At 39.1% G+C, this 24450-nt stretch overlaps 2 protein-coding genes across 2 annotated transcripts; one reads left to right on the top strand and one right to left on the bottom strand.

Moving 5' to 3' along the window:
* The first annotated feature begins 3301 nt into the window (after positions 1–3301).
* Positions 3302–4133, top strand: LOC107784437 (small ribosomal subunit protein eS17-like). Its single transcript, XM_016605570.2, has one exon. The coding sequence runs from the start codon at positions 3504–3506 to the stop codon at positions 3942–3944; it is 441 nt and encodes a 146-aa protein (XP_016461056.2). The 5' UTR covers positions 3302–3503; the 3' UTR covers positions 3945–4133.
* A 625-nt stretch (positions 4134–4758) lies between these two features.
* Positions 4759–23251, bottom strand: LOC107784438 (uncharacterized). The gene is made up of 8 exons (XM_016605571.2): positions 22930–23251; positions 22736–22838; positions 22545–22649; positions 20078–20163; positions 9346–9587; positions 7605–7785; positions 6403–6586; positions 4759–5357 (listed from the first exon to the last, which is right to left on the bottom strand). Exons 1-8 carry the CDS (start codon positions 22980–22982, stop codon positions 5052–5054), a joined length of 1260 nt encoding a protein of 419 aa, XP_016461057.1. The 5' UTR covers positions 22983–23251; the 3' UTR covers positions 4759–5051.
* Positions 23252–24450: the final 1199 nt, after the last annotated feature.

The following is a 24450-nucleotide window of genomic DNA, read 5'->3' as shown; positions in this document are numbered from 1 at the left end:
CCAAGTGGAACTTCCTCTCTAAGAACTCTTCGAATAATGCAACTTGTTCGAGTTCTTCTGCTATGGATTTGGTTGCGTCCGTTTCTTCTGGTACCTGGAAATATCTTGGCACCTAATAGGATTCTGACGACTCCTCCCCCTCGTCGACTTCGTTTGGCTCAAGAGCAGGCGTCGGCTCCTATAATTGCTATGCCACATATTCCTTCCCTTTACTACTGGAAACCGAGATTGCGTTCATCTCCCTTGCCATCGTTTGATCTCGCCTTATTTGTTTAATTCCCTCGGGAGTTGGGAATTTCAGAAGTTGATGGTGTGTTGATGGCATAACCTTCATCTCGTGTATCCATGGTCTTCCAAGAATAATGTTGTAGCCCATGTCGACATATACTACTTCAAACAAGGTCGTCTTCATTACCCCTTCGGCATTCGTGGGCAGCAAAATCTCCCCTCGGGTTGCCACGCTTGCTATGTTGAACCCGGTGATGAGCTTTGTGGCCGAAATGATGCTTCCGATTAAATTGGTTTGTTCCAACACTCTCTATTGGATAGTATTGGCTGAACGTCTTGGGTCCACCAAAACACGTTTAGTTTTAAAATCGAAATCATTAAGAGAAATTACTAGGGCATCATTGTGTGGTAGTAGGAGTTCATCTGCGTCCTCATCCGTGAAGGTGATATCATACTCGACGATTTTTCGGAGTCTCTTGCTATGGGTCACTGATACCTTTGTCTTTTTCGCTGCCGAAAAGGTTAAACCATTAATCTCGTTCTCCTCGAAAATCATGTTGATCATTAGACGAAGAGGATCTTCTCCTGCTTTTGAGGGTTCTACGTTATCCCATTTGCGGTCGTAATTATTCTTAGCCTGGTCACTTAAGAACTCTCTGAGATGGTCGTTTTCAACAATGCTTCCACCTCCTTGCGCAGATGTCGTCAGTCCCTAGTCCCGTGGCTTTTAGTCCCATGATATTCACACTATAGATTAGGATCCCTCTAATTGGGGTCGGATCTCATCGGCCTCGGGAACATTGAAGTTATACTCAGACAATCTGGGGTAGGTGGAATCCCGAGAGCTCAATACCTCTTTATCCTGCAACAATCTGTTATTCCGACCGCGATCCGCTCTCCTATTGGTAGCGAACTTATCTGTCGACCGAAAACCTCTATCGCGTCCTTCAGCCCTTTCATAGGGAAAAAACTGACCTCTGGAAGACCGTCGATCTGCGTCGAAATCATCCTTCAACTCTTCTTTATTCTTCTCTCAGTCCCGACCCTTGGTTGATGCCGGAAAACCGAGCTAGTCATCTCTATTCTTATTTTTGATTCGTAGCGATTGTGGACACCTGCCCATGTTGTCGCCTGGAACTCGAATAGACTTTCTTTCAATTTCCGGGAAATGTCAGAACTCCTCGGATTCAGCCTTTTAGTAAATGCCTCAGCTGCCCATTCATCCGGCACGACCGGTAGCAACATCCTTTCCTTCTGAAATATGATCACAAACTCTTGCAGCAGTTCGGACTCTCCTTGAGCAATTCTGAATATGTCCGCCTTTCGGGCCTATACCTTCATGGACCCTACATGGGCCTTAATAAAAGAATCCGCGAGCATCTCGAAGGAATTTATTGAGTGCTCGGATAGAAGCGAATACCATGTCAGGTCCCCCTTTGTGAGGGTCTCCCCGAACTTCTTCAGCAAGACTGACTCAATCTCGTGCGGAGCTAAGTCGTTTTCTTTCACCGACATTGTGTAGGTGGTAATGTGCTCCTGAGGATCCGAAGTCCCATCATATTTTGGCACGTCTGGAATTCTGAACCGCTTCGGGATTAACTATGGTATCGCACTTGGTTTGAACGGCAACTAGGTGTACTTCTTTGAGTCTAGCCCTTTCAACATTAGCGGTGCGCCCGAGATTTGATCTATTCGGGCATTTATTTCCCTCATAAACCGCATGAGTTACGTTTTAAAGGGATCATTCCCATTATTGTTACCAGATCCGCTGTCGTTCCCCCCGGCCTCGTCGAAGCCGACTTCACCCCTCGGGGTGTTGTTATCAACCATTTGTGTTGTTTGGTTTGCGGGAGCTCCGAGAGGAATCGGACCTCTTCCATTCGCGTTGTTGGAAGCACCCGACAACACTTGCTTCAACTCTGTCATGACTTGATCTTGTCGCGAAAGATGGCCCATAATAGCCTTTTGTTGTTCCCTCAGGATTCTCACCATTTCCACAACGTGCTCGTCTTCAGCATCATCAAGAGTTGCCTCTCGAACATGTCGTGGATATTGCCCGCTATGGACCTGCGTGGCTACATCTTCCTCGTTGCGGGTATCACCGATCGAATCTTCGTGTCGAGGCGTATTTCCTTGTGCCTCAACGTTGTGTGTAATGTTGACATCGTTATCTTCCATTTTCTTACGATTTTTCGCTATGAAACAAAGAATCAAACAGATTAGTAATAGATGCAAGGATCAACTCAATTACGCAACTGTCTAAGCCTCACGGTGGGCGCCAAACTGTTTACCCGTAAAATGGTACAGTTGAATTTATAGCATGATTTATAGACAAGCGAATCGATTTGATCCCAAAATGATAAATAAATTAAATAAAAATACAAGACTTAGCGTTGAAATCGAGATAAGACAGCAGATAGCTTGGCTTCGGGAGCAGAGCTTCCGAAGGTAATAATAAGCAATAGACGAGAAATAAAGTGTTATTGAGCTTAGAATAATGTTTAACATAAGTTTGTCAAAAATTTCCTGTCCTTACAATGGTTGTTGAAATCGCTATTTATAGTTGCACCTTGGGAATAAGGTCCTGGGATCAAGTCCATCTTAAATGACAATTATTGGGGTCATTAAAGAATGTGTAACAGCAGGCTATGAATGCCAAAATTCTCTATAACGGACTGTGTATTTAATACTGCAGAATATTCCTCATTGAATGCTATCAGATAGCAGGCATTCGTTTGTCTTTATTGGCAATATTCCTTTCGGGGGTTTCCCGGTGCCATCCGAAGCTGCTGCCCCCCGTCTTGGTTTTCACCTATATCGCTTTCTGTTTGTCTCCGATTCCATGTATCGTGCTATTATACGAGTATTTAATATTTACCGATTTTACCCTATACAAAAATTATGCTCAGAAATAGATTATTTGTACCATATGGCATCCTTTGAGATCACTCTTTAAATTCTGTAAACATCAGTTCATTGAATTAAAAATAACCAAAAACAAATTTGGGCAGACAAATTTAGTTCATGGGACAGGATTTAAATAGTGACCTCTAAAAAGATGCCATTTGAGCAAATGCTCCTCAAAGCCCAAAAATGCACAAAACGTGGCCAACACCATCTTCGTAATTTAGTAGCTTCCCAAAAATTGATCTACTGTATATATTTAAGCCCTACTACAATCTTTAACCCTAGTTTCTCCTCTTCCTGCGTATTACACTCTAGCCCCTCTTTACCCCCTCCCCAAACCCCCAACTTCACCGCACCAGAAATCAGCCATGGGGCGTGTTCGTACGAAGACAGTGAAGAAATCTTCACGCCAAGTCATCGAACGTTACTACTCAAAAATGACCTTAGATTTCCACACAAATAAGAAGATTCTCGAAGAAGTAGCCATCATCCCATCAAAGCGTCTCCGCAACAAAATTGCTGGATTCTCCACTCATTTAATGAAGCGGATCCAAAAGGGTCCAGTAAGAGGAATTTCTCTCAAGTTACAAGAAGAAGAAAGAGAACGTCGTATGGACTTTGTACCTGATGAATCTGCTATTCAAACTGATAGAATTGAAGTTGATAAGGAAACTATTGACTTGCTTGCTTCTTTGGGTATGAGTGAACTACCTGGTGTTGTGCTTAAGGAAGAACAGCCCGTGGCTATGGCTGCGCCTGTTGGGTTCGGTGGACGTGGTGGATTTGGTGGTAGACGTGGTGGGTATTGATAACCGGTCTGTAGCTTTATTTGTTTAGATGGCTTTGTGTTGTTTCTTTTTGGTGTTATGAGAAGAAGTGCGTTTTGTTATATTCTAGACTTGGATGTTACTATCTGATTGTGGTTTGAAATTTGAGTGTTTTTTTAACCAACTTAGTGTATTGAACTTCGTGGGTAATGCAACATATACTTCAATTGAGATGTTGTGCATTTCCGTCCAATTTCATGTAAATAGAACTTTAATTGTTTCGCTAAGTTCCTATTACAGATTGCTTGTCGAAGTATTATAGAATTTACTTTTTTATTCAACCAAAATTTGCTTAGTATATAGAGTGTCGGCTACTAATATATCACTATTTTCTAATGACATACATTTTTAATTACATATATATACATAGAATTTTTGTCGAACTTTACCTGTGCCGGTGACTTCTCTACCTATAGCATAGGTCCGCATCTCTGTGCTATATGTTGAGATGAACTCAAATATAATAAGACATATCCTTTAATAGTACATTGCTACCATTTTCCTCCATGTTACATGCTTTCTTTCTTTGAGCAGTGATAAGCACATTTGGATACGGATGTGGAAGCTTTGTGCAGATTCTTCAACATAAGCTAGATATCCTGCGCTTTCTTATGTATGCCCGATCATAGATTTATAGCCAATTGGATAAGAATTGCTTTTACTTACCCTATAATTGATAGGACGCACATTTATCTTTCCATGTCATTTGTCCTAAAAGTTGGATGTCATTTGTCGAATGAAAAATCTTTGAAGTTACCAAAACTTCCCCAGAAAATATCATTCTTTAGTACACATATTTGGACGTAGAAATACATGTATGATATCAAATGAATTTGTTCCTTTGTTACAAATTCTGCCGGAAGCACCTGAAGAAGAGTGTTACATTCGAGATGATATTAAATAACACATGATGTTTTACTTCACAAGATAACACATCTATCAATTTTCTACTTACTTCATAGTAATAACACAATACATAATTAAACTACATGCAAGATGATAAACTCTCGAATACGCAAGCCAAACCATGCTAATTGAGCAGAAGTAACAAGTGCCTCGTTCAAATAAGTATGAGGGGACGCAGGCACATCACTGACTTGAATTGGCAAGTCCAACCATGTTAAGCATATGGCGGTCCTCTTTAAATCTGTCTAATACAGTACCTTTAAGTCGATCATGATTACCGTCTTGAACTCTTTTTGTTGCAACTCCCCAGCATTCTATCACTTCTGGGAAGATCTGGGGGGTCTTTGATAAGCTAGGACTGCCAAAGGTAGTGCATGTGAAAGTATGCCCTTGGTCAAAGTTAGCTGAGATGAACAAGCCGAAGTGGTGCACTCGTCCTCCAAAACCAATGCCATTGGGGATGCTCTCAGAACTAAAATTTATAGCACACTGCCGAAAGATAAGAGCTTAAACATATTAGCAATACAATAGTCGATAAATAAATTCCAGTTTGCAAGCAGTTATTGTTTCAACATATAAATATCCAGGCTCAAGGAATTCACATGAACCTGGAAAATTAAACTCTGAAAATTCTAATGTTCCAACTATGTGAACAATAATCAAAATGGAAATCCAATTTGAAGCTCAAACCACTCATGCAATGAAAGCAAGCAACACTGATGGAGCAAATTTTTTGTCAAGTGTACATTTCCCAGATTGCTGTACAATGTTGTGAGGCAGGAGATATATTAAAAGCTATTCCTCTGCGTGAACAATTCCAGAAGTAGGGCATTTAGGTATTTCAGGAGAGCACATAAACTACTTGATAAAAACCTACAACCACCTAGTGTTTACACCAAACTAATGGATGCAAGACATGTATTTCATACACAGTATTCTCACATAACTATGAATAGATGGTATGTATTCTCAGCACCCAAGGGTGCGGGCTAGTAGTTATGAAGTGGAAGTTGAACCACGAAATCTCAGGTTCAATCCTAGCGTAGGCAAAAACGCTAGGTGACTTCTTCTCATCTGCCTAAGTCTTGGTGGGCAGATTTTACCCATACCCATAGTCGAGGTGCACGCGGTTGGCTTGGACACTACCTTAATAAGAAAAAAAGTATGTATACTACTGCACTGAGAGAACTTGCAAAAATATTGATACATTTTTGTCTCTGCCCAAGTCTCAGAACGCAAAAGAAGAATGATAAACCTCCAGCTTCAAAATCCAAGATACGTCAAGGATCCTGGTGACTGATGGTCAAACAGTCAGATGGGGGCAATAGGTAATAACCAGTAGCAACGAGTTGCAACTTGAGAAATGAAGAGCCCACTGGATAATAGGAAAAAAATTTAAGAGTTGGAGAACTTTGAAGTTTTGAACAAGAGGAGGCCTTCTCCAATGATACCAAGTGAATCCATTATTTCTTTTGACAGCTAATATGGATAAAGTTGAATAATATCAATTTTTTCAAAAGGTTCAGAAGCTTACCCACTGTAAATTAGTGTTCGCTCCAGTAGGACGGTAAACTGATGCCTTCGGGTATAGCTGGAAGAGGAAAGACTTCATGTCCCCATAAAAATCAGCATGCTTCTCCCATGGTTGAGAAGCATAACCTCCATAAATATAACCTTCCTTATCTTTTATTATCAATAAAGTTGGTCCTTTGTCATTTCTGCAGTCCAAGTTGGGAGTTAATACTTGGATAAAAGAGTTTAACACTTGGCTCAAAGAATGATACTACAGCAACCAGACATAAAAATGAGAGGAAAGAGTGATGGCATTTATGCATCAGTATGCGCCCAAAATTTATCATTTAGCTGCTAGAAGAATCAAGGCTAAGATGGTATGTTGTGAATCCTGTGATAGGGTTCATGCACATAACATCTCTTTGTGGTTGTCAATAGCCATTCCACGTATTCAACAACCAATTCTCGAATCATCCTTGGATTCCTCTAGTTGGGTTATATACAACTTCTTAGTTTCTTGATTTGGGTTTGAGACTCTGTTTATGCAAGTTTACGAAGATATTCAGTGATTCTTGAAACTTATCGAGACTAAATGCCCATGGAGAGGATGCAGAAATGAAATGCCAGCAAGTTAGGTCCGAGTAGGGAAAACTCCACCCACAACAGAGTAGGGACGAGGGTGATGGATCTCAAAGGGAGAGTGGTGTGGACAATGAGAATTATGCAATGCCCTATCACCACCTTAAATAAACGTCGTAGCTTCTTAGAGGCTGGATCATGAATAGTATAACACTTACTCCACTCATTATCAATGCAACTGGCGGATACCTTAGGGAAGCTTCTATAGTTACGAAATGCAGTTAGCTTTGCCTGGAATCCATTGGAGAAATGCATGTTATACTACTTGATATTTCAAAGTCCATTGTACTAACAATATGTAGGTTAACTTCGCAACTGATATAAAAAAATAAAATGGCATCTATTTAGCAAGTTGTGCAAGTGGAAGTTAGGATAAACTGAAAGATAATACTATAAGCATATTCAGTGATCTGATAAGCTGAGAAATTTTTTCTGTCAAGCCCAAAATAATGATGGAAACAAGATGACTACCAAAAAATCTTTTAGTGTAACTATAACCAATTAAAGATCTTAATGAGATCAAAGATATTGATAGTTAATCCTCAAATAAGAAAATCATTTCTAAGCTAGCAAGACGCCACTCACGAAATGTTCCCCAGGAATGTATTGAAACTTAGACCATGTACTGTACTGTGATACAAAAGTCTCCATTCATGCAGCTCATCTTGTGGGAGGGCCCCCCCTATATGCCAAGCATATTCCTTTCTTAACAATAGCACAGCAGGATCAATATTCTCCAGGTGGATTAGCACAGGAACCTCAGAGCCTGCAAAAGAAATACTAATAGATTAGTAATCACTGCATACCACCTAGCTTGACTACGTTTTTGCAACTGTGAAAATATTTTACCGTGTTTTTTCCCCTTTTGTGGGCGTGGGGATGGGGAAGTGGAATGACAATTATGAATACAAACAACAAGATTTCCATACACAAACTGATATGTGTAACTGACAATATTCTAGAGCGGTTATAAGTAAAGAATTAGGTTTATACCTATTATACTGGAAAGCTGCATAAAGCTAGCAAGAAGTGTTATTATGACGAAGAAAATCCTCAAACTAAAATTGCTCTTTCATTTCATTTCATGAAGATTTTTCAATTTAAGTTTGAGAAAATAATGTGATTTCACATATGCTGTGTGGGGGAGGGAGGAGGGTTGTATATCCATGCCACACTAGCATCCTGTATGTGTAAGGAAGCAATACTCAAAATAAGCAGAGTATCATTAAACTATCAGAGAGATACATGATGAAAAAATATGTTCAAACTGAACTTAATCTTTCATTTACATGATTGAAGATTTTTCAATTTCAGCTTGAGAAAAACTGTGATAAATTTTTTAATCAGCTGACTCCATACTACTCCAGCATACTTGTTTCCTCTATATCCAAGTTTCAGAGGATTCAACATAGTTACAGACAATTTTTACATTGGCAGCCAGCCTACTGCAACCTCCTCCTTCATCTGGATTTAAGAGCAGCTATGCTATGCGAAACTCAAATACACATGGTAAAAGAAAACACGACAAAGTACTTTATAAGGGGAAAAAAGATAACATGACAACGCGCAAGAAAATGGTTCTGACTGGATATGTCCTCCTCCCTTAACTTTGCAATGCACAACCCTCAAAAATACTATAGAGTTCTATTCTGTGAAAAGGTAAGGGCGTCAAACCCTTTTTGAACCAGGTGACGCCATAAAGTTTTCGCCCCTGGTATATGGATACAAAGGAACAGGACATATTTGAGGACTCCTTCACAAGCTTAGGGAAGCATGGCGATGAACTTGTCCTTGACTCTGCTCTAGGAATAATCTTAACACCACTTCCTATACAGAAATGATTTTTCTGAGAGTAAGAAAATAACATTGAAACAAGCATTACCCAATTCTTTATTTCATTGACCATCACCCTCGTGTATTTCCCTCATTCCCCAAGATCAAACACTATTCCTATCATCCAAATGTGGCGGACTGAAAAGCTAAACTGTTATGAGATTCCCCATAACAGCAACTACACCAGTCGCAGGACTCTGCATATTTAACAGAACTCTAGAATTATGCATAATAACATAGAAATTTCAGAGAAAAAATAAGTAATGTCTATTACATGCAAAGGCCAGTATCATGCATAGTTGTCATAGAAGTTTCAGAGAATATAGAAGAAGTGGAAAATAAATAGAAAAGCTAACATTTAAGCCCACAGAAATTCACCCGGTAAGCAATATACAATATGTAGAAACATATTCCTCTTAGAGAAACGACAAATAACAAGAAAAAATGTGGAAATACAAATTAGAAAAACACAAGATGACTGTAAAGCAGAAACCTGAATCACGTGGAGACAACAGACTTCTGAGAAACTTCCTTACTGATGGAAGACGGGCACACCAACTTCTAAATTCCTCGAAAGAAATATAACTTTCAGCACATTGTTTATCATCCGTTGTTAAATTTGCAGCATTGAGGAAAATGTCGAGAACTTCCCTCTCTGAACTAGGTTCAGATTGATGGCTCTCATGAGAAGATATATTTCTGAGTACTGCAGTCAAGACAGCTTCAAGATCGGATCTGCAAATTGATCCCAGAGATGTATTTACCACCATAAAGGAGAAATAATACTGCAGGGTTTTCTTTTATCTTTCTCGTTTTGGTGTTCAATAGTACGGATATCTATATAAAGAAAAAAAGAAAAAGAAGAGGATCTAGAACTATGTTTAATGATAATTAAAAGTTAAATGTTTAAAACCGGACTAGGCAGGGGTTATTTTACGAGAGCCTCAATGAATCTATTTGACATCCAAGTTTAGGTAGTCAAGCTCATAAACTGAAGAAAAAACTTCTCATTCAACATATATCTGTTCCATATAAGAAAAAAAGAGATTCTGGAAAAAATGAACCTTTCATCTGACAACTATTGGAATAAAGGAAACAAATCCATCTTCTAATGCCAGATGATATGCTCTTTCCGATTACAAGGAGGGCTTCAAGACCATAGAAGCAATCAAAGAAGAAACCATTTCTCTTCCATCATAGAATATTATTTTGCAGAAAGAGACTATTGGAAATTTCCCAAAGGGCCAAAGGTATGGTCAGCCCCATTTGATTCAACAACTGTATTCACATACTACTTAATTATCAATAAACACCGCAAGTTTATGCTATCTATCTTGAACAATAATGCAGGAACGTCCTCGTTCTCCTCTTGTTTTTCTCAATGGAGATCCATTCTTCAGAAATAAAATTTATGTTTATGTCACTTCCACCTCAAAAAAGAAGGGATAAGTTTTAACGAAAAGGGTCCAATCCCAGATATTTCAAGTCTGGTTAACAAACATCACGACCCTATCCAGCCAAAAGCAGGTGCAGCATGGTTGCCTCATTCTGAACTTAAATATTAGCATCTCACGGAGTGTAATGCTCTGCTTGTCCTCTCTTCTTGTAATTATTTTACTTGACTATTAAAGAGGAAAGGTAGCAATGTCAAGGACAACCAGCATCACTTGACTCCGCAACTAACCTGATGGCTAAGTTTGTATCAAGTGTGTCACAAGGATTTCAAGGCAAAATAGTTAAAGTTTGCAAAACACATTTAGTTGTAATTCTTTGCTGGCATCATTTTAGGGAGAACTACCTGCGAAAGATAGCCCAAGAGAGGGGTTGGGAGGATCAATCAATGTGAAGCTTACAGAAGAGGAATACCTAGGGGGAGTAGGAGGCTATACAAAATAGGTATGCACCTATTAAAAAGAGCTAAGTTGCCCGGTGCGGGTGTCGAATACGGGTGCGGATCTAGAGGTCGGATCCTTCACCATCTAAATTTAAAATTCGGGAATACTGATTACGGGTGCAGGTTTCGGCTAAAAATAATTCAAATATCTTAAAATAGAGTTAAAAAATATGCCTAAATTATGAAACATTAGAAAACTTACAAGTCACAAGATATTTCTACAAGGAAAACCTATTGATCAAGAGGAGAATCCAAGAAGGAGATAAAAGGAAAATGACTGATATAGAAATTTCTATATAAAAGGTACTCCATTTTCTTCAATTTCACTTGGCTTTTGTTTTTATCTCAGAAATTATTGTATCTTTTCCAAAATTTCTTCGCCGATTTTGGTTAAAGTACCCAAAACCGGATGATTAAATCTGTTGCGTATCCCACGCCCACGCCGTGTCGACATGGGTGCGGCACCGAAAGTAAAGAGTCTGAGCAACATAGAACAAAAGTGATAGTATTACGGGAGGAAAAGAAACAGGATGGTCGAGGATGACTAGAAGAAACATTTTTACAAAGTCTAATAATCTGTTGACTATGGAGAACTTTGCATAAACCAAGATAACGGAAGAAAAAGAAGTCGTGTATCGCATAACACATGTTGGGTCAAGTAAAATATGTACATACATACGAATGATTGTGACAATACCAACTTCCTCATTAGTTTTTAATAATGAAATACAAGCCCGAAATTCCTATTTCCTCGAGAGGCTTACACCACAATCTTTTTCGAGATTTTCATTTTGCTTGCCAGTTCTATTTAACATTTGCTTGGTCTTCATTGACAACATATTTAGGAATTCTGATCAATCATTCTTTTACTAAGACCTCTCCTCTCTGTTACTTTAGCATCTTGATAATGATCATCTTCTCATAATTAACATTTCAAAAGTAACCCAAGAGATAGTGAGATGTCAAATTACAGCTTTCGAATCAATGTTAAAACTAAAACACCTTAATTGAAAAAAATTATTAATATCTGAATTTCGATTAATCGAATCTGCCGCCCCGGGTATTATTTTGCGTCGTCCCCTTTTCTATCGAGTAGTGAATCTTGGCCTCTTTCTGTCCTGACTCGAAAATGAACCCGATGGTCAATCTTTCCCTGGCTTGAGGTTTCATTTCAGGTTAAGCAGGGGATCAAGACTCTAATGCTTTCATTCCTTCAGCTAGATAGGTAAATCAATGGGCTCATTAGGTCTCACCGAATCATAGAGATATTGATAACACTAGCAATTTTCAAATAGATCAGGATTGCTGGATGACAGGAGAACTTGGCTAACTTTCCTACTCTAATTGCATTTCTGCACGGCACGTTCACAACCGTCGTAATGAAGGAATGAGTAGAGCTCCTCTTCCCCAATTCTTAATCCCACTTCTTATGTCTGTCAATAAGAGCCCAGCCCTTGCGGGAAGGTTTCCATCACACGGCTCACCAACTTGATCTTCCGCGGGAAAGGAATGAGTAGAGCTCCTCTTCCCCAATTCTTAATCCCACTTCTTATGTCTGTCAATAAGAGCCCAGCCCTTGCGGGAAGGTTTCCATCACACGGCTCACCAACTTGATCTTCCACGGGAAAGGGCAAAACCGTACATTCTTCGTGCTGATCAATGATGATTACAATATCGGGTACCCCTGTCATATGTTTAATCATCCCTCCCCCCTCCCCCTCCCCCAGTCGCATAAACTAAGGCTTCCGGTCAACTGATTTTCCTTCCCGGAGTCGCTGGAATTTATGCACAGCGATAAATCTCTCACGATTGCTCTGATACCATGTGAGAAGGCACGGGAGAAAATATGATATATTGATATTGTGTGTCTAATGCAATACAAGATGTGCTAATTTATAGCTACTCTATACAAAGGGCATACTACACCTATTCCAATGTGGGACAACTACATATCTATATCTAACACTCCCCCTCAAGCCGGAGCATACAAATCATATGTACCGAGCTTGTTACATATATAACCAAACGAGGACCGATGAGGGACTTGGTGAAAATATCTGCAAGTTGATCATTCGACCTCACAAACTTCGTAGTAATATCTCCTGAAAGTATCTTCTCTCTTACGAAGTGACAATCAATCTCAATGTGTTTAGTTCTCTCATGAAACACCGGATTTGATGCAATATGAAGGGCAGCTTGATTATCGCACACAAGTTCCATCTGACTGATTTCACCAAATTTGAACTCCTTGAGCAATTGTTTGGTCCAGAATAGTTCACATGTTGCCATAGTCATTGCTCGATATTCTGCTTCTACGCTAGACTGAGCAACTACATTATGTTTCTTGCTTTTCCAGGACACCAAATTTCCTCCTACTAAAACACAATATCCAGAAGTAGAACGTCTATCAGAAGGTGATCCTGCCCAATCAGCATCTGAGTACCCAACGATCTGCTCATGACCTCGATCCTCAAACAGTAATCCTTTGCCTGGAGCCGATTTTATATACCGGATAATGCGGACGACTTCATCCCAATGACTATCACAGGGAGAATTCATAAACTGACTAACAACACTCACCGGATAAGAAATGTCGGGTCTAGTCACTGTGAGATAATTTAATTTACCAACCAGCCGCCTATAGCTTGCAGGATCGCTAAGCGGCTCCCCCTGTCCTGGTAGAAGTTTAGAGTTCGGATCCATCGGAGTGTCAACAGATCTGCAACCTATCATCCATGTCTCCTCAAGAATGTCTAAAGCATATTTCCTTTGAGAAATAACAATACCTGAGCTAGATTGAGCAACCTCAATACCTAGAAAGTACTTGAATCTGCCTAGATCCTTAGTTTGAAAATCCTAGAAGAGATGCTTCTTCAGATTAGTAATATCATCCTGATCATTGCCAGTAATAACAATATCATCAACATAGACTACCAGATAAATACATAGACTTGAAGCAGAGTGCTGATAAAACACAGAGTGATCAGTTTCACTACGAGTCATGCCAAACTCCTGGATAACCGTGCTGAACTTACCAAACCAGGCTCGAGAAGACTGCTTAAGACCATAAAGTGACCGACGCAAGCGACATAAAAGGCCACGAGACTCCCCCTGAGCAACAAAACCAAGTGGTTTTGTTGCCAGTAATAACAATATCATTAACATAGACTACCAGATAAATACATAGACTTGAAGCAGAGTGCCGATAAAACACAGAGTGATCAGTTTCAATACGAGTCATGCCAAACTCCTGGATAACCGTGCTGAACTTACCAAACCAGGCTCGAGGAGACTGCTTAAAACCATAAAGTGACCGACGCAAGCGACATACAAGGCCACGAGACTCCCCCTGAGCAACAAAACCAGGTGGTTGCTCCATATAAACCTCATCCTCAAGATCACCGTGAAGAAAGGCATTCTTAATGTCCAGCTGATAGAGGGGCCAATGACGAACTACAGCCATGGATAGAAAAAGGCGGACTGATGCCACTTTAGCCACAGAAGAGAAGGTATCACTGTAATCAAGCCCAAATACCTGAGTATATCCTTTGGCAACAAGACAGGCCTTAAGTCGATCAATCTGGCCATCGGGACCAACTTTGACTGCATAAATCCAACGACAACCAACAGTAGATTTACCTGAAGGAAGAGGAACAAGCTCCCAAGTACCACTTGTATGTAAAGCAGACATCTCGTCACTCATAGCCTGTCGCCATCCTGGATGAGACAACGCTTCACCTGTAGACTTAGGGATGGAAACCGAGGACAAAGAAGATATAAAAGCATAATGGGGAGATGACAGACGATAATAGCTCAAACCGACATAATGAGGATTAGGGTTAAGTGTGGTCAGTATACCTTTTCGAAATGCAATCGGTGTACTAGGAGCAGGGTCCGCAGTAGGAGCAGGGTCAGGTGCAGGACGAGAACCAGTTGGGCCTGATGTAGCGCGCAGACAACGATGATAGGTCAAGAGTGGTGTTCCTGTGAATGGGGAACTAGGAGGAACAACACTAGACTCCTCAATGGTTAGTATAGGTGAAACCTCTGTGTTCGAAGGTGGAGGAGGAGCTATAGCAAACTCCTCAAAGGTCGGTATAGGTAAGACCTCATATATATCATGGTGGTCAGCAGAAGCAAAGAAAGGTTTAGACTCAAAAAATGTGACGTCAGCTAACATAAGGTACCTACGAAGATCAGGTGAATAACAACGATATCCCTTCTGAACATGAGAATAGCCAAGGAAGACACACTTGAGAGCACGAGGAGCTAACTTATCTTTCCCAGGGCTAAGTTATGAACAAAACATGTGCTCCCAAAAACAAGAGGTGGAAGAGGGTATAAGGCTGACTGGGGAAACAATACTGAATGCGGAATCTGATCCTTGATGGGAGATGAAGGCATCATATTAATCAAATAACAAGCTGTGAGAACTGCATCGCCCCAAAAACGCAACGGGACACGAGATTCAATTAGAAGTGTGCGAGCAGTCTCAATAAGGTGCCTATTCTTTCTCTCTGCAACCCCATTTTGCTGAGGGGTATAAGGACAAGATGTCTGATGAATAATTCCATGAGAAGTCATAAACTGCTGAAACTGAGAAGATACATATTCTAAGGCATTATCATTTATCACTGCGAAAAATGCGAATAGAGACACCAAATTGATTTTTTATTTCAGCACAAAAACTCTGGAATATAGAGAATAACTCAGAACGATCTTTCATTAAGAAAAGCCAAGTACATCTTGAGTAATCATTAATGAAACTAACAAAATAACGAAATACCAAGGTTGAACTGACTCTACTAGGACCCCATATATCAGAATGAACTAAGGAGAAAACAGACTCTGCATGACTCTCAACACTACGCGGAAAGGAAGCTCGGGTATGTTTCCCAAGCTGACACGACTCACAATCTAATGTAGACAAACTGGATAAACTAGGCACCATCTTCTGAAGTTTGGATAAACTTGGATGTCCTAAACGACAGTGGATTAGGTCTGAAGGATCGGTAACTAGACATGTTGTGGAAGGACTGAGTGAATTAAGGTAGTAAAGACCTTCTGATTCACGTCCTGTACCAATTGTCTGTCCCGTACTGTGGTCCTGCATAATAAAAAATCATCAGTAAAATATATACCACAATGGAGGGCACGAGTCAAGCGACTAACAAATGCAAGACTAAAAGGACAACCAGGGACATAAAGAACGGAATCTAGGGTGATAGAAGATAATGGGTTAGCTTGTCCAACTCCTTGTGCCTTAATTTGACATACATTGGCTAAAGTAACAGTGGGAAGAGACTGTGAATATACAATATTCGACAAAAGTGATTTATTACCAGAGATGTGATCAGAAGCGCCTGAGTCCATGACCCATGGTCCAAGAGTACTAGACTGGGAAACACAAGCAAAAGAATTACCAGCAACAGGAGTATCAGGCTGGGCAACTGAGGCTACTTGTGGAGATGACTGCTTACTTGCTCGATACTGAAGGAGCTCATTATATTCTTCTTTAGATACAGAAAAACCTTGGTTACCTGTAGTCTCGGTCTGAGCAACGTAAGCATTTTTGGGTGGACGACCATGTAAGGAATAGCACATTTCACGAGTGTGTCCAAGTTTGTGACAATAAGAACACTTGGGTCTAGATCTTCCAAAACGACCTCCTCCTCGTCTGTTCTCCATAGTTTGAGATGCCCGAACATCCACTGTCTGCGGTGCGAGAACAAAGGAATCAAGTATTTGTGATGAGATCACTGAGTGACTTCGTGCTGCAGCAAGGCAGAGCAATCGAGAGAATAATTCATCAACTGTGGGAACAGTCGGACTAGCCAAAATCTGGTCCGCACTGAATCAAGATCATTAGGAAGTCCAGCGAGTGTAAGAACTAGAAACATCTTTTGTCGATGCTCTTATTGTTTTGCCACACTAGCAGAAACTGGCATTAATGTCTCAAATTCCTCCATGACTGCTTGTACTTGACCCAAGTAAGTAGACATATCTAATTCTTGCTTCTTTAAGTTTGTCATCCGTGATATCACATCATAGAAGCGAGATATGTCATTAGTGTATAAGGTACGAGCCTTTGTCCAAACCAAATAACATGTCTGGAATGGCCGAAACAAAGGCATCAACTTGGAATCAATAGAACGCCACAAGATGCTACATAATTGAGCATCAATCTTTGCCCAAAACGCTATCGCCTTTTCATCTCCTTCGCTAGACTGTTTAATTAGATGATCTTGAACACCTTGACCTTTACACCACAACTCGACAGATGAAACCCAAGCTAAGTAGTTTGAACCTCCCATTAAAGGTTCCGAAGTAATCATAACACTAAAGCTTCCAGAACTCATGTTTTTACACCCAAAAGCATCAATTCCCAAAGATATCGTTGCAAATTATTACCATATTAGAGAAATAATCAAATGTAATCCGTTGAAACAGAGTAAGGAACAGTGAAACAGAATAAGGAAATACTGTAGCTGTCGGAATATTACTGTAGTAGTCGGAATAGTACTGTAGCTGCCGGGAAAATTCGAAGTGGTCGGAATGAAATAAAAACAGTAGGGGCAAGATCGGAATTACCAGACGACCCAACTGTTCTGAAGAAACGTTTTCAAAAAATGGCCGGAAGTCCACTTTTGAAATCACTATTCACGCCGGAAAAATATAAAAGTTGTCGGAATTTGGTGTAACCTGGATGGGTAGGCTCGGAATTGCAAGGGGAACAATTTGTCCTGAAGAGTCGTCGCCAAAAAATGGCCGGAAGGTGGCCCACGAGACGTCGGAACTTCGCCGGAAAATTTTCTTCCGGTGGCGAGTGGCGGCGCGTGGAGGGTATTCTGACGGAGATTTTTTTTTATGGGTTGGTCGCCGGAGATCGATCTACTTCGTGGTGGCAACACTGACGAAAAGTGGCTTTTTTTACTTGCGGCAGACCTGCCGGAAAAAGGCTTCCGGTCAACTGATTTTCCTTCCCGGAGTCGCTGGAATTTATGCACAGCGATAAATCTCTCACGATTGCTTTGATACCATGTGAGAAGGCACGGGAGAAAATATGATATATTGATATTGTGTGTCTAATGCAATACAAGATGTGCTAATTTATAGTTACTCTATACAAAGGGCATACTACACCTATTCCAATGTGGGACAACTACATATCTATATCTAACACCTACCATATTAATGGGATCCATGATAGGCAAGAAATCACGCGCACATGGTTTAGAGGTTTGCTGTGCTCTGTGATCTTATTCTTCTCCAAGACCCGATGCTTCATTTGTTTCTTTAGTTTAGTAGGAATTCTTTCACGCAATAGCGTGAAACATTCGTTTGGTCTCCTACTTCTTGTTGACTAAACGATCAGGTATACCACGCCACATATCATCCCCTCTTTCCATAGAGGGCGTTAGTGCGCTCCGGAAAGATGGAGCAAAGGCGAAAAAAATGGAATGTAATGATGTAGGGATCCATATGTAAACATAGTATCTATTTAGATACGCCCGAACGACCCGTTCTCATAATGAGAATGAATATAACCCTATTCCGGCCTGGTTTGGTATGGAATGAATTTATAATCATGGAATCGACTCGATCATCAGATTATAAGTTCATAACCCTAGCCCATTTACCAGGTGTTCTACCTGTGGCTTCAGCAGTGTTGTTAAAAGCGACCGCTTCCTCGCTTAAAGCGAGAAGCCATGCGAAGCGGACCATCTGGCGCTTCTTTGATCTAAAGCATATCAGGTATACTAAAGTGATCGCTTCCCCTGAAAAAGCGAGAAGCGAGGAAGCGAACAGAGCGACAGAAGCGAGCGCTTCTCTTTATAACTGGGCTGCCAACGTTAATTAATTAAAAAAGCTCTTTTTTTTTAAAAGACCATCTAGCAGCAGCAACAAGAACAACAACAACAGAGGCGACCTAGGGTTTAAGTTTTCTACACTTTTCAACTTCAAGATCATCAAGTTTGGTCCCAGGTATGTGATATCTTACTCCTCCTCCTTCTTTTCCTTTCATTGTTTCCGTGTCCAAATAGCATCGAAATGCTGGCGAAAGTTTTTTTCCCCTCTAGTTCTTATTTTTCTCACTCTCCTCTTCTTCTTCATTTTTTTTCACTGTTTCAGTGATAAATTGCAGCGAAATGCTCATTCTTCCCCTTCAGTTCTTGTTTACAATCTTGTAGAAGAATAGGATGCTCATTTTGCGCTTTAATTGATGCTACTCTTTAGTTTTTACATTGAAGTATTGAACATTTGCTTACAGTTACATGTGTTGTCTATGCAGTATTTATTTTAATATTTTTTTTTAAAATTCCGTTTCACTTCAAAAAAACGAGCGCTTCGCTTTAAGCGGTAAAGGGCTTGTCGCTTTTCCTCGCTTCACGTTCTTCGCAACACTGGGCTTCAGGAGGTATTCACGATTGGCATATGCCTGCTCTGACTGAGAACTTTGAGGATGATTCCATACTACAGTTCGGTGGAGAAACTTTAGGACATCTTTGGGGTAATGCGCCAGGTGACGTAGCTAATCGAGTAGCTCTAGAAGCATGTGTACAAGCTCGTAATGAAGGACGCGATCTTGCTCGAGAAGGTAATAAAAAGAAGGTAATGAAATTATTCGCGAGGAAAAATAAAACTAAGCATAATATTAATAGAGAGAATACCACAACTCAATTCAACATGAAGAAGGCCATAAAATGAATGTATAATTAATCCCAGGCCCTCCTAGTGGTGGAAGGAAAAAGAACGGCCTCAAATCAGCCAAAACAGAGCACAAATTATCTCAACTGCACAAAGCAGTTATTTTCCTGTAGAAAAGGGTTAACACTTAAATTGGAAAACAAAATAATTGCATTCAAAATAGAGTACCACCTTAGTCCTATGGGGCAAAGCAAAAGTTGATTTTTAATCCAAATTAATGGCAAGTGTACCACCTTAGTCCTAGTACTTTTAGGAGAGCATTCTCACTAAAAACAACTGGAGTTTAGCACATAAATCTTCAAATATCTCTAGCCCGCCCTTTTACCCAAAACCTGATCGCCACACCACACTAGACAGCACTCTATGCCGTCAACCAACCTACAGTGAGAACCTTTGCCCTTTGTTTTCGTAAATATGAAGTTTGAGCCCTTTGTTTTCGTAAATATGAAGTTTGAGCTGGTAGAGTTGTCTGTTCCATTATAAAGTTAGTTTGGACTTTTATTTTAACCCATGAATTGATAGATAATTAATACATTTAGAAAGTTGAGCATAGTTATATGTAAAAAACTATCTGGAGGGACCAAACTATATATAGCCCTTTTGTCAGCGCTTATTGTTCTACCTTCCAACAATGCCATCATCAAAGACATCTAACAACTGATAGATAAACTCTTCAATATCATCGTTTGTCCCCTTTTCATAGGTTCCCTGCAATATAAAAAGTGGAAGCATACATCATGAGTTCGTATTTTTCATGTGTTACTCGCAATAGAAGCTTCACAGGTAGAGACAGAGTGATCCTCACTTCACCGATAGACAGATGCATGTCCACATTTATGCAGTAAAGGATTAAAGGGTAATGGTTATCTGAATGAATTACAGTTTGCAAATATAACACCGTTCTCTACAACTATGTTCTTCACTCTGGATGTCCAGGAGGAGAACATCAATATGCCGATAGAAAACTTGAAACGGCACACAAGGAGAAGGCATGAATTTCCGGAGAGACCTCAAATTTCAGAAGTAAAAGATAACACGGTAGAGGGTTATTCTGGTCGTTTTAGGGGTATTACGGACACAAGAAAGCAGAAACACTGACAGTTGATTAAGTCTTAAGTCTTGTGCTAAAAAATCTCTTCATCCCTTTTAGCTCGGTCCTAAATTAGCTCAGCCATTAAGCTTATCCACTGAAGATCATGCTACAGTAATTACTACCCTGAGTATAGGGACTGCAGTTGGAGCTGCCTATGGCTCACAATGCATGGAGACAGTCTCAACATCTCTTCCCTGTTTATCATTTTGCATTCTTTTGGGGCTTCTATCCGAGCTAGCGTGGAATGCAATCTTATAAAAATGGAATTTGCACTCAAATGCAGTAAACATGTAAGTTGCATTTCCATCTGTAGATATTGCTTCAACTTTTAAGTCCCATTCTCCATCCTCCAATAGCTTGTTCACGAATATTTTGTGGGTTGAGTCTTCTAGTGCTCATCATTAAAATCTGGTTCCATATTACTCTTCTCCTTTTTTGCTCCATTCTTTTGTTTTACATGCAAGACCACGGGACTATTTTGGATGGTTTAGGTGTTCTCCTTGCATAACTTTGCTGTCCTTTTCTATTTATTTATAAGATAACCTTGTCGTGCTTTATCATGGACTTGCCGCTTCTTTTAGTAAGAATAAAGTTTCTTTGGCTATGGTTGCCTCCTCTCTTAAATATCAATTGTTCTTCTCTTTCCTTAAATTAGGTATTAGCTAAAAGCCTAAAACTAGATAATAAGCTAATGCAAAACTCTAAAACCTTCCCTTCTCCATTGCTTTTATCATAATACGTGTTATGTAGTCGGCAAGCGTTGTCACATATCTACCCACATATCCATTCCAGTCTCCTCCTATAAACATTTATCAGTCACCTAGAATTCCATGTACCAATGGATCCATATCTTCTCAAACTTTAGTTTTAGTTTTCTCATCTAATTCTATTTCGCACTAATGATATCTTTTGTTTTCTTTCCCTCACTAATCATAACAAGATAAACCAATCACCAATTCTCTTTACTTCTAAAACTTTATCTTTAGGTCCCAGTTCAACATTATTTCCATCCCGCACGTACTTTTATCGATCCCACAAGCCGTAATACCACAACTTATTTAGCTTGTTGGTCAATCTCTCTAACCTTTCTTCCTTCGAACCAAGTCTCTTATAGACACGCAATATTAGTTCTTCTCCTCTTTAAGATAGACATTAATTTCATTTACTTCTCCGTACCTAACAAAAAAGATTCTTTGACTTCCATGTCAATCAGCCTATATACCTCTACCAATTTGAAATTCACTATCTTGGAATAACATATTTAATCTATTCATTCAGTATGATGGGGAATCCTTCTTATCTAGCATCATATCCACCCACTCCGATGGAACTAATTTCTTCACTCATACCCGTGCATGATATGAGAATCCTTGCTTATACTCCTTAATGCCAATGTAGTGCATGCTAAGGGAGAACATTACCATGAGGATAAAGGATTCATCGCAATTGATAATTTTTTACACTGATCATCAACCTAACACAACCCTCTTTTTCATCCGGACTTGGAACTAGATATACTTCCCGAGCATATGGGAAAAAATTCGTATGTAGTTTTCATAAAATTTAAATGTACTCGTTTTCCATTACGATGTAACAATATTGAGGTTATTAGTAGTCAATAATGTTCAACATGTTGCAACTCTTTCAGAGTGAAGGGCAAATTATGAAAGTCGTTTGTCCTATTATTAAAACAACTATGACATGTTACAGTAATGAGGAGGAAAAGTACACTTAAGCTCGTACGCGAAAAGTCATGGATATGTGAAGGAAAATTGGGTTTTTTGCATTGTATATTTTAGGTCACAGGTCCAAGCAATTGTCTCTTAAATGAGTGATGGTGCCTTTTCCTTTTCACTCTCCTAGTAAAAGAACAAACTTTTATATCAAGTAGGTATAATTAAGTCATGTCCTTAAGGGTAAAATTAGGACAAACTAAAAAGGAACTTGTATCACATAAAAGCAATAAGAAAAAAGGAATAAGATGTAAAATACTCACTTTAGCAATCACAAGGTCTTCAAATGTAAGTTTTTGATCCTTACGTTTCTGAGTGACCAAATAGAACATTCTATCCCCCAACGACCCTTCAACTCCAATATAACCCTATACATGCATAAATATCCAATTCATGATTCAATTGTAAAAAACTGAAAATTTAACAGACGAGACATGAAATTGACAGGAAGCACCTTGAAAACAGAAGGAGAAATGTAATTTCCATTGCTTTGAGATTGTGCAGCTAGCGAATCGAAGATCGATTTCAGGTCTTCCAGTTTCTTCTCGGTGAACGCTCTACAAAAGAATATCAATTCCGTTCTGAGTTTAAATTGATCAAAAATATGCAAGTGTGTAACCAGTTGTAGTGTTATAGAGAAACTGCCACCTCTTAGCTAAAGCAAATCGCGGATTCGTGGAAGACGATTGAGAGTTGCCCATTTTCTGCTCTCCTCAACTCTTAGCGTTTTACTACTCTACTCTTCACTTCGAGCTGTTTGCTGTAATAAAAACGTGGCAGCAAGTAACCGTTTGGAGATATTTCAAGGGAAACTGCCAAAAGCTAGCGGCCCAAATCAGATCGGCTCAGGGCGACAAGTGTGTTTGCTTGCTACAAATGGAAATCTTTGTCTGGAAAAATACAAATTTCTTGTAAAATATTAATTTTTTGAAGAAATAATTAAAGGTTTATTAATAGTTTCAACAATTGTATGCGATCAGCCAAAACAACAACAAAAAAGAAATATGAAATCTAAAAGGATACTTGTTTAATTTCACCACACATATACACTCTATCATCCATAATAATTGAATGGTTAATATTTGTTCTTTTTCTTTGCTTTTGCCTTATTTTGGCGGTACGTGTAATAATAATAATGCACTGTTTTTAGCTACTTGCCTTGTGACCTATTATGATGGTTTGATAGAATTCAAAGAAAATTTGGGGCATCACCCCTATCAAAAAGAAGATGTACCTTGTAGCTTGGGACACTGTCACCAAGTGTAAGAGTCTATTTTATTTGGTCAAGCTTCTGGGAAGCCAAAATTATTTTTTTCTCTAAAAAAATATTTTTAAAAAATTTAAGTTGTTTGGTCAATACAGAGAAGTATTTTTGGCCAGCAGCAGAAGCAGTTTTTCTGAGAAGAAGCAGAAAATTTTAACTTCTTCTAAGAAGCAGAAGCAGAAGTGGAAAATTAATGTATTCAAGACAAAATTATCCTCACTATAAATTAATATTTTTCAAATTATCCCTTACTAATTTAAGTTTTTTCTTTTCATGTTTGTTTCTAGTTTTTACCATTCTTTTAAAATTAGAGATATCATATACATGAATCATATTGTAACTTTCCAACTTCTTTATTGATTTTTTTGTTTTTGATTTGTTCTTTGTGTAATGTCTTGTAACTTTCCAAATTATCTTCTTCTTTTTCACACTAAAGCAAATTATCTACGTCCTTCTTTGGATTATCAAATCTCTTCCTACAAATAATCATTTAGAATTTCTTCTGTTATATGCTATTAGTTCCCGAATCTTTAAAACAGTTGTCAAATCTAATTTATGAAAATTGCCTACAAATAGGCAATAAATTTATAATTCCATCGCATAATCTATCTATATATTATTAAAAGAAGAAGAAAAAACACCACACATTAAGCCAAGTGGCGGCCTGAAAATAGGCCACTTGGCAATTTAGGACAAAGTTAGTAAGGTTAGGTAATACTAATTAGTTTCTTTTTTAATTCAAATTTTTTTAAAAATAAATATTATATTATGTGTTATTAATAATTAGTTACTCTTTTTGAATTTGAATTTAAACATACTTAACTATTTTTAAAAAAATATTTCTATATATTTAAAATTATTTCTATTTTACGTTCAATGCCATCTTTCAAGTTTGACACTCAGAA

This window comes from Nicotiana tabacum, chromosome 5 (assembly GCF_000715075.1).
Source record: "Nicotiana tabacum cultivar K326 chromosome 5, ASM71507v2, whole genome shotgun sequence".
In the NCBI taxonomy this organism is placed as follows: domain Eukaryota; kingdom Viridiplantae; phylum Streptophyta; class Magnoliopsida; order Solanales; family Solanaceae; genus Nicotiana; species Nicotiana tabacum.
Note: the sequence above shows the minus strand (reverse complement) of the source record. Positions and strands in the feature narration are given on the sequence as shown.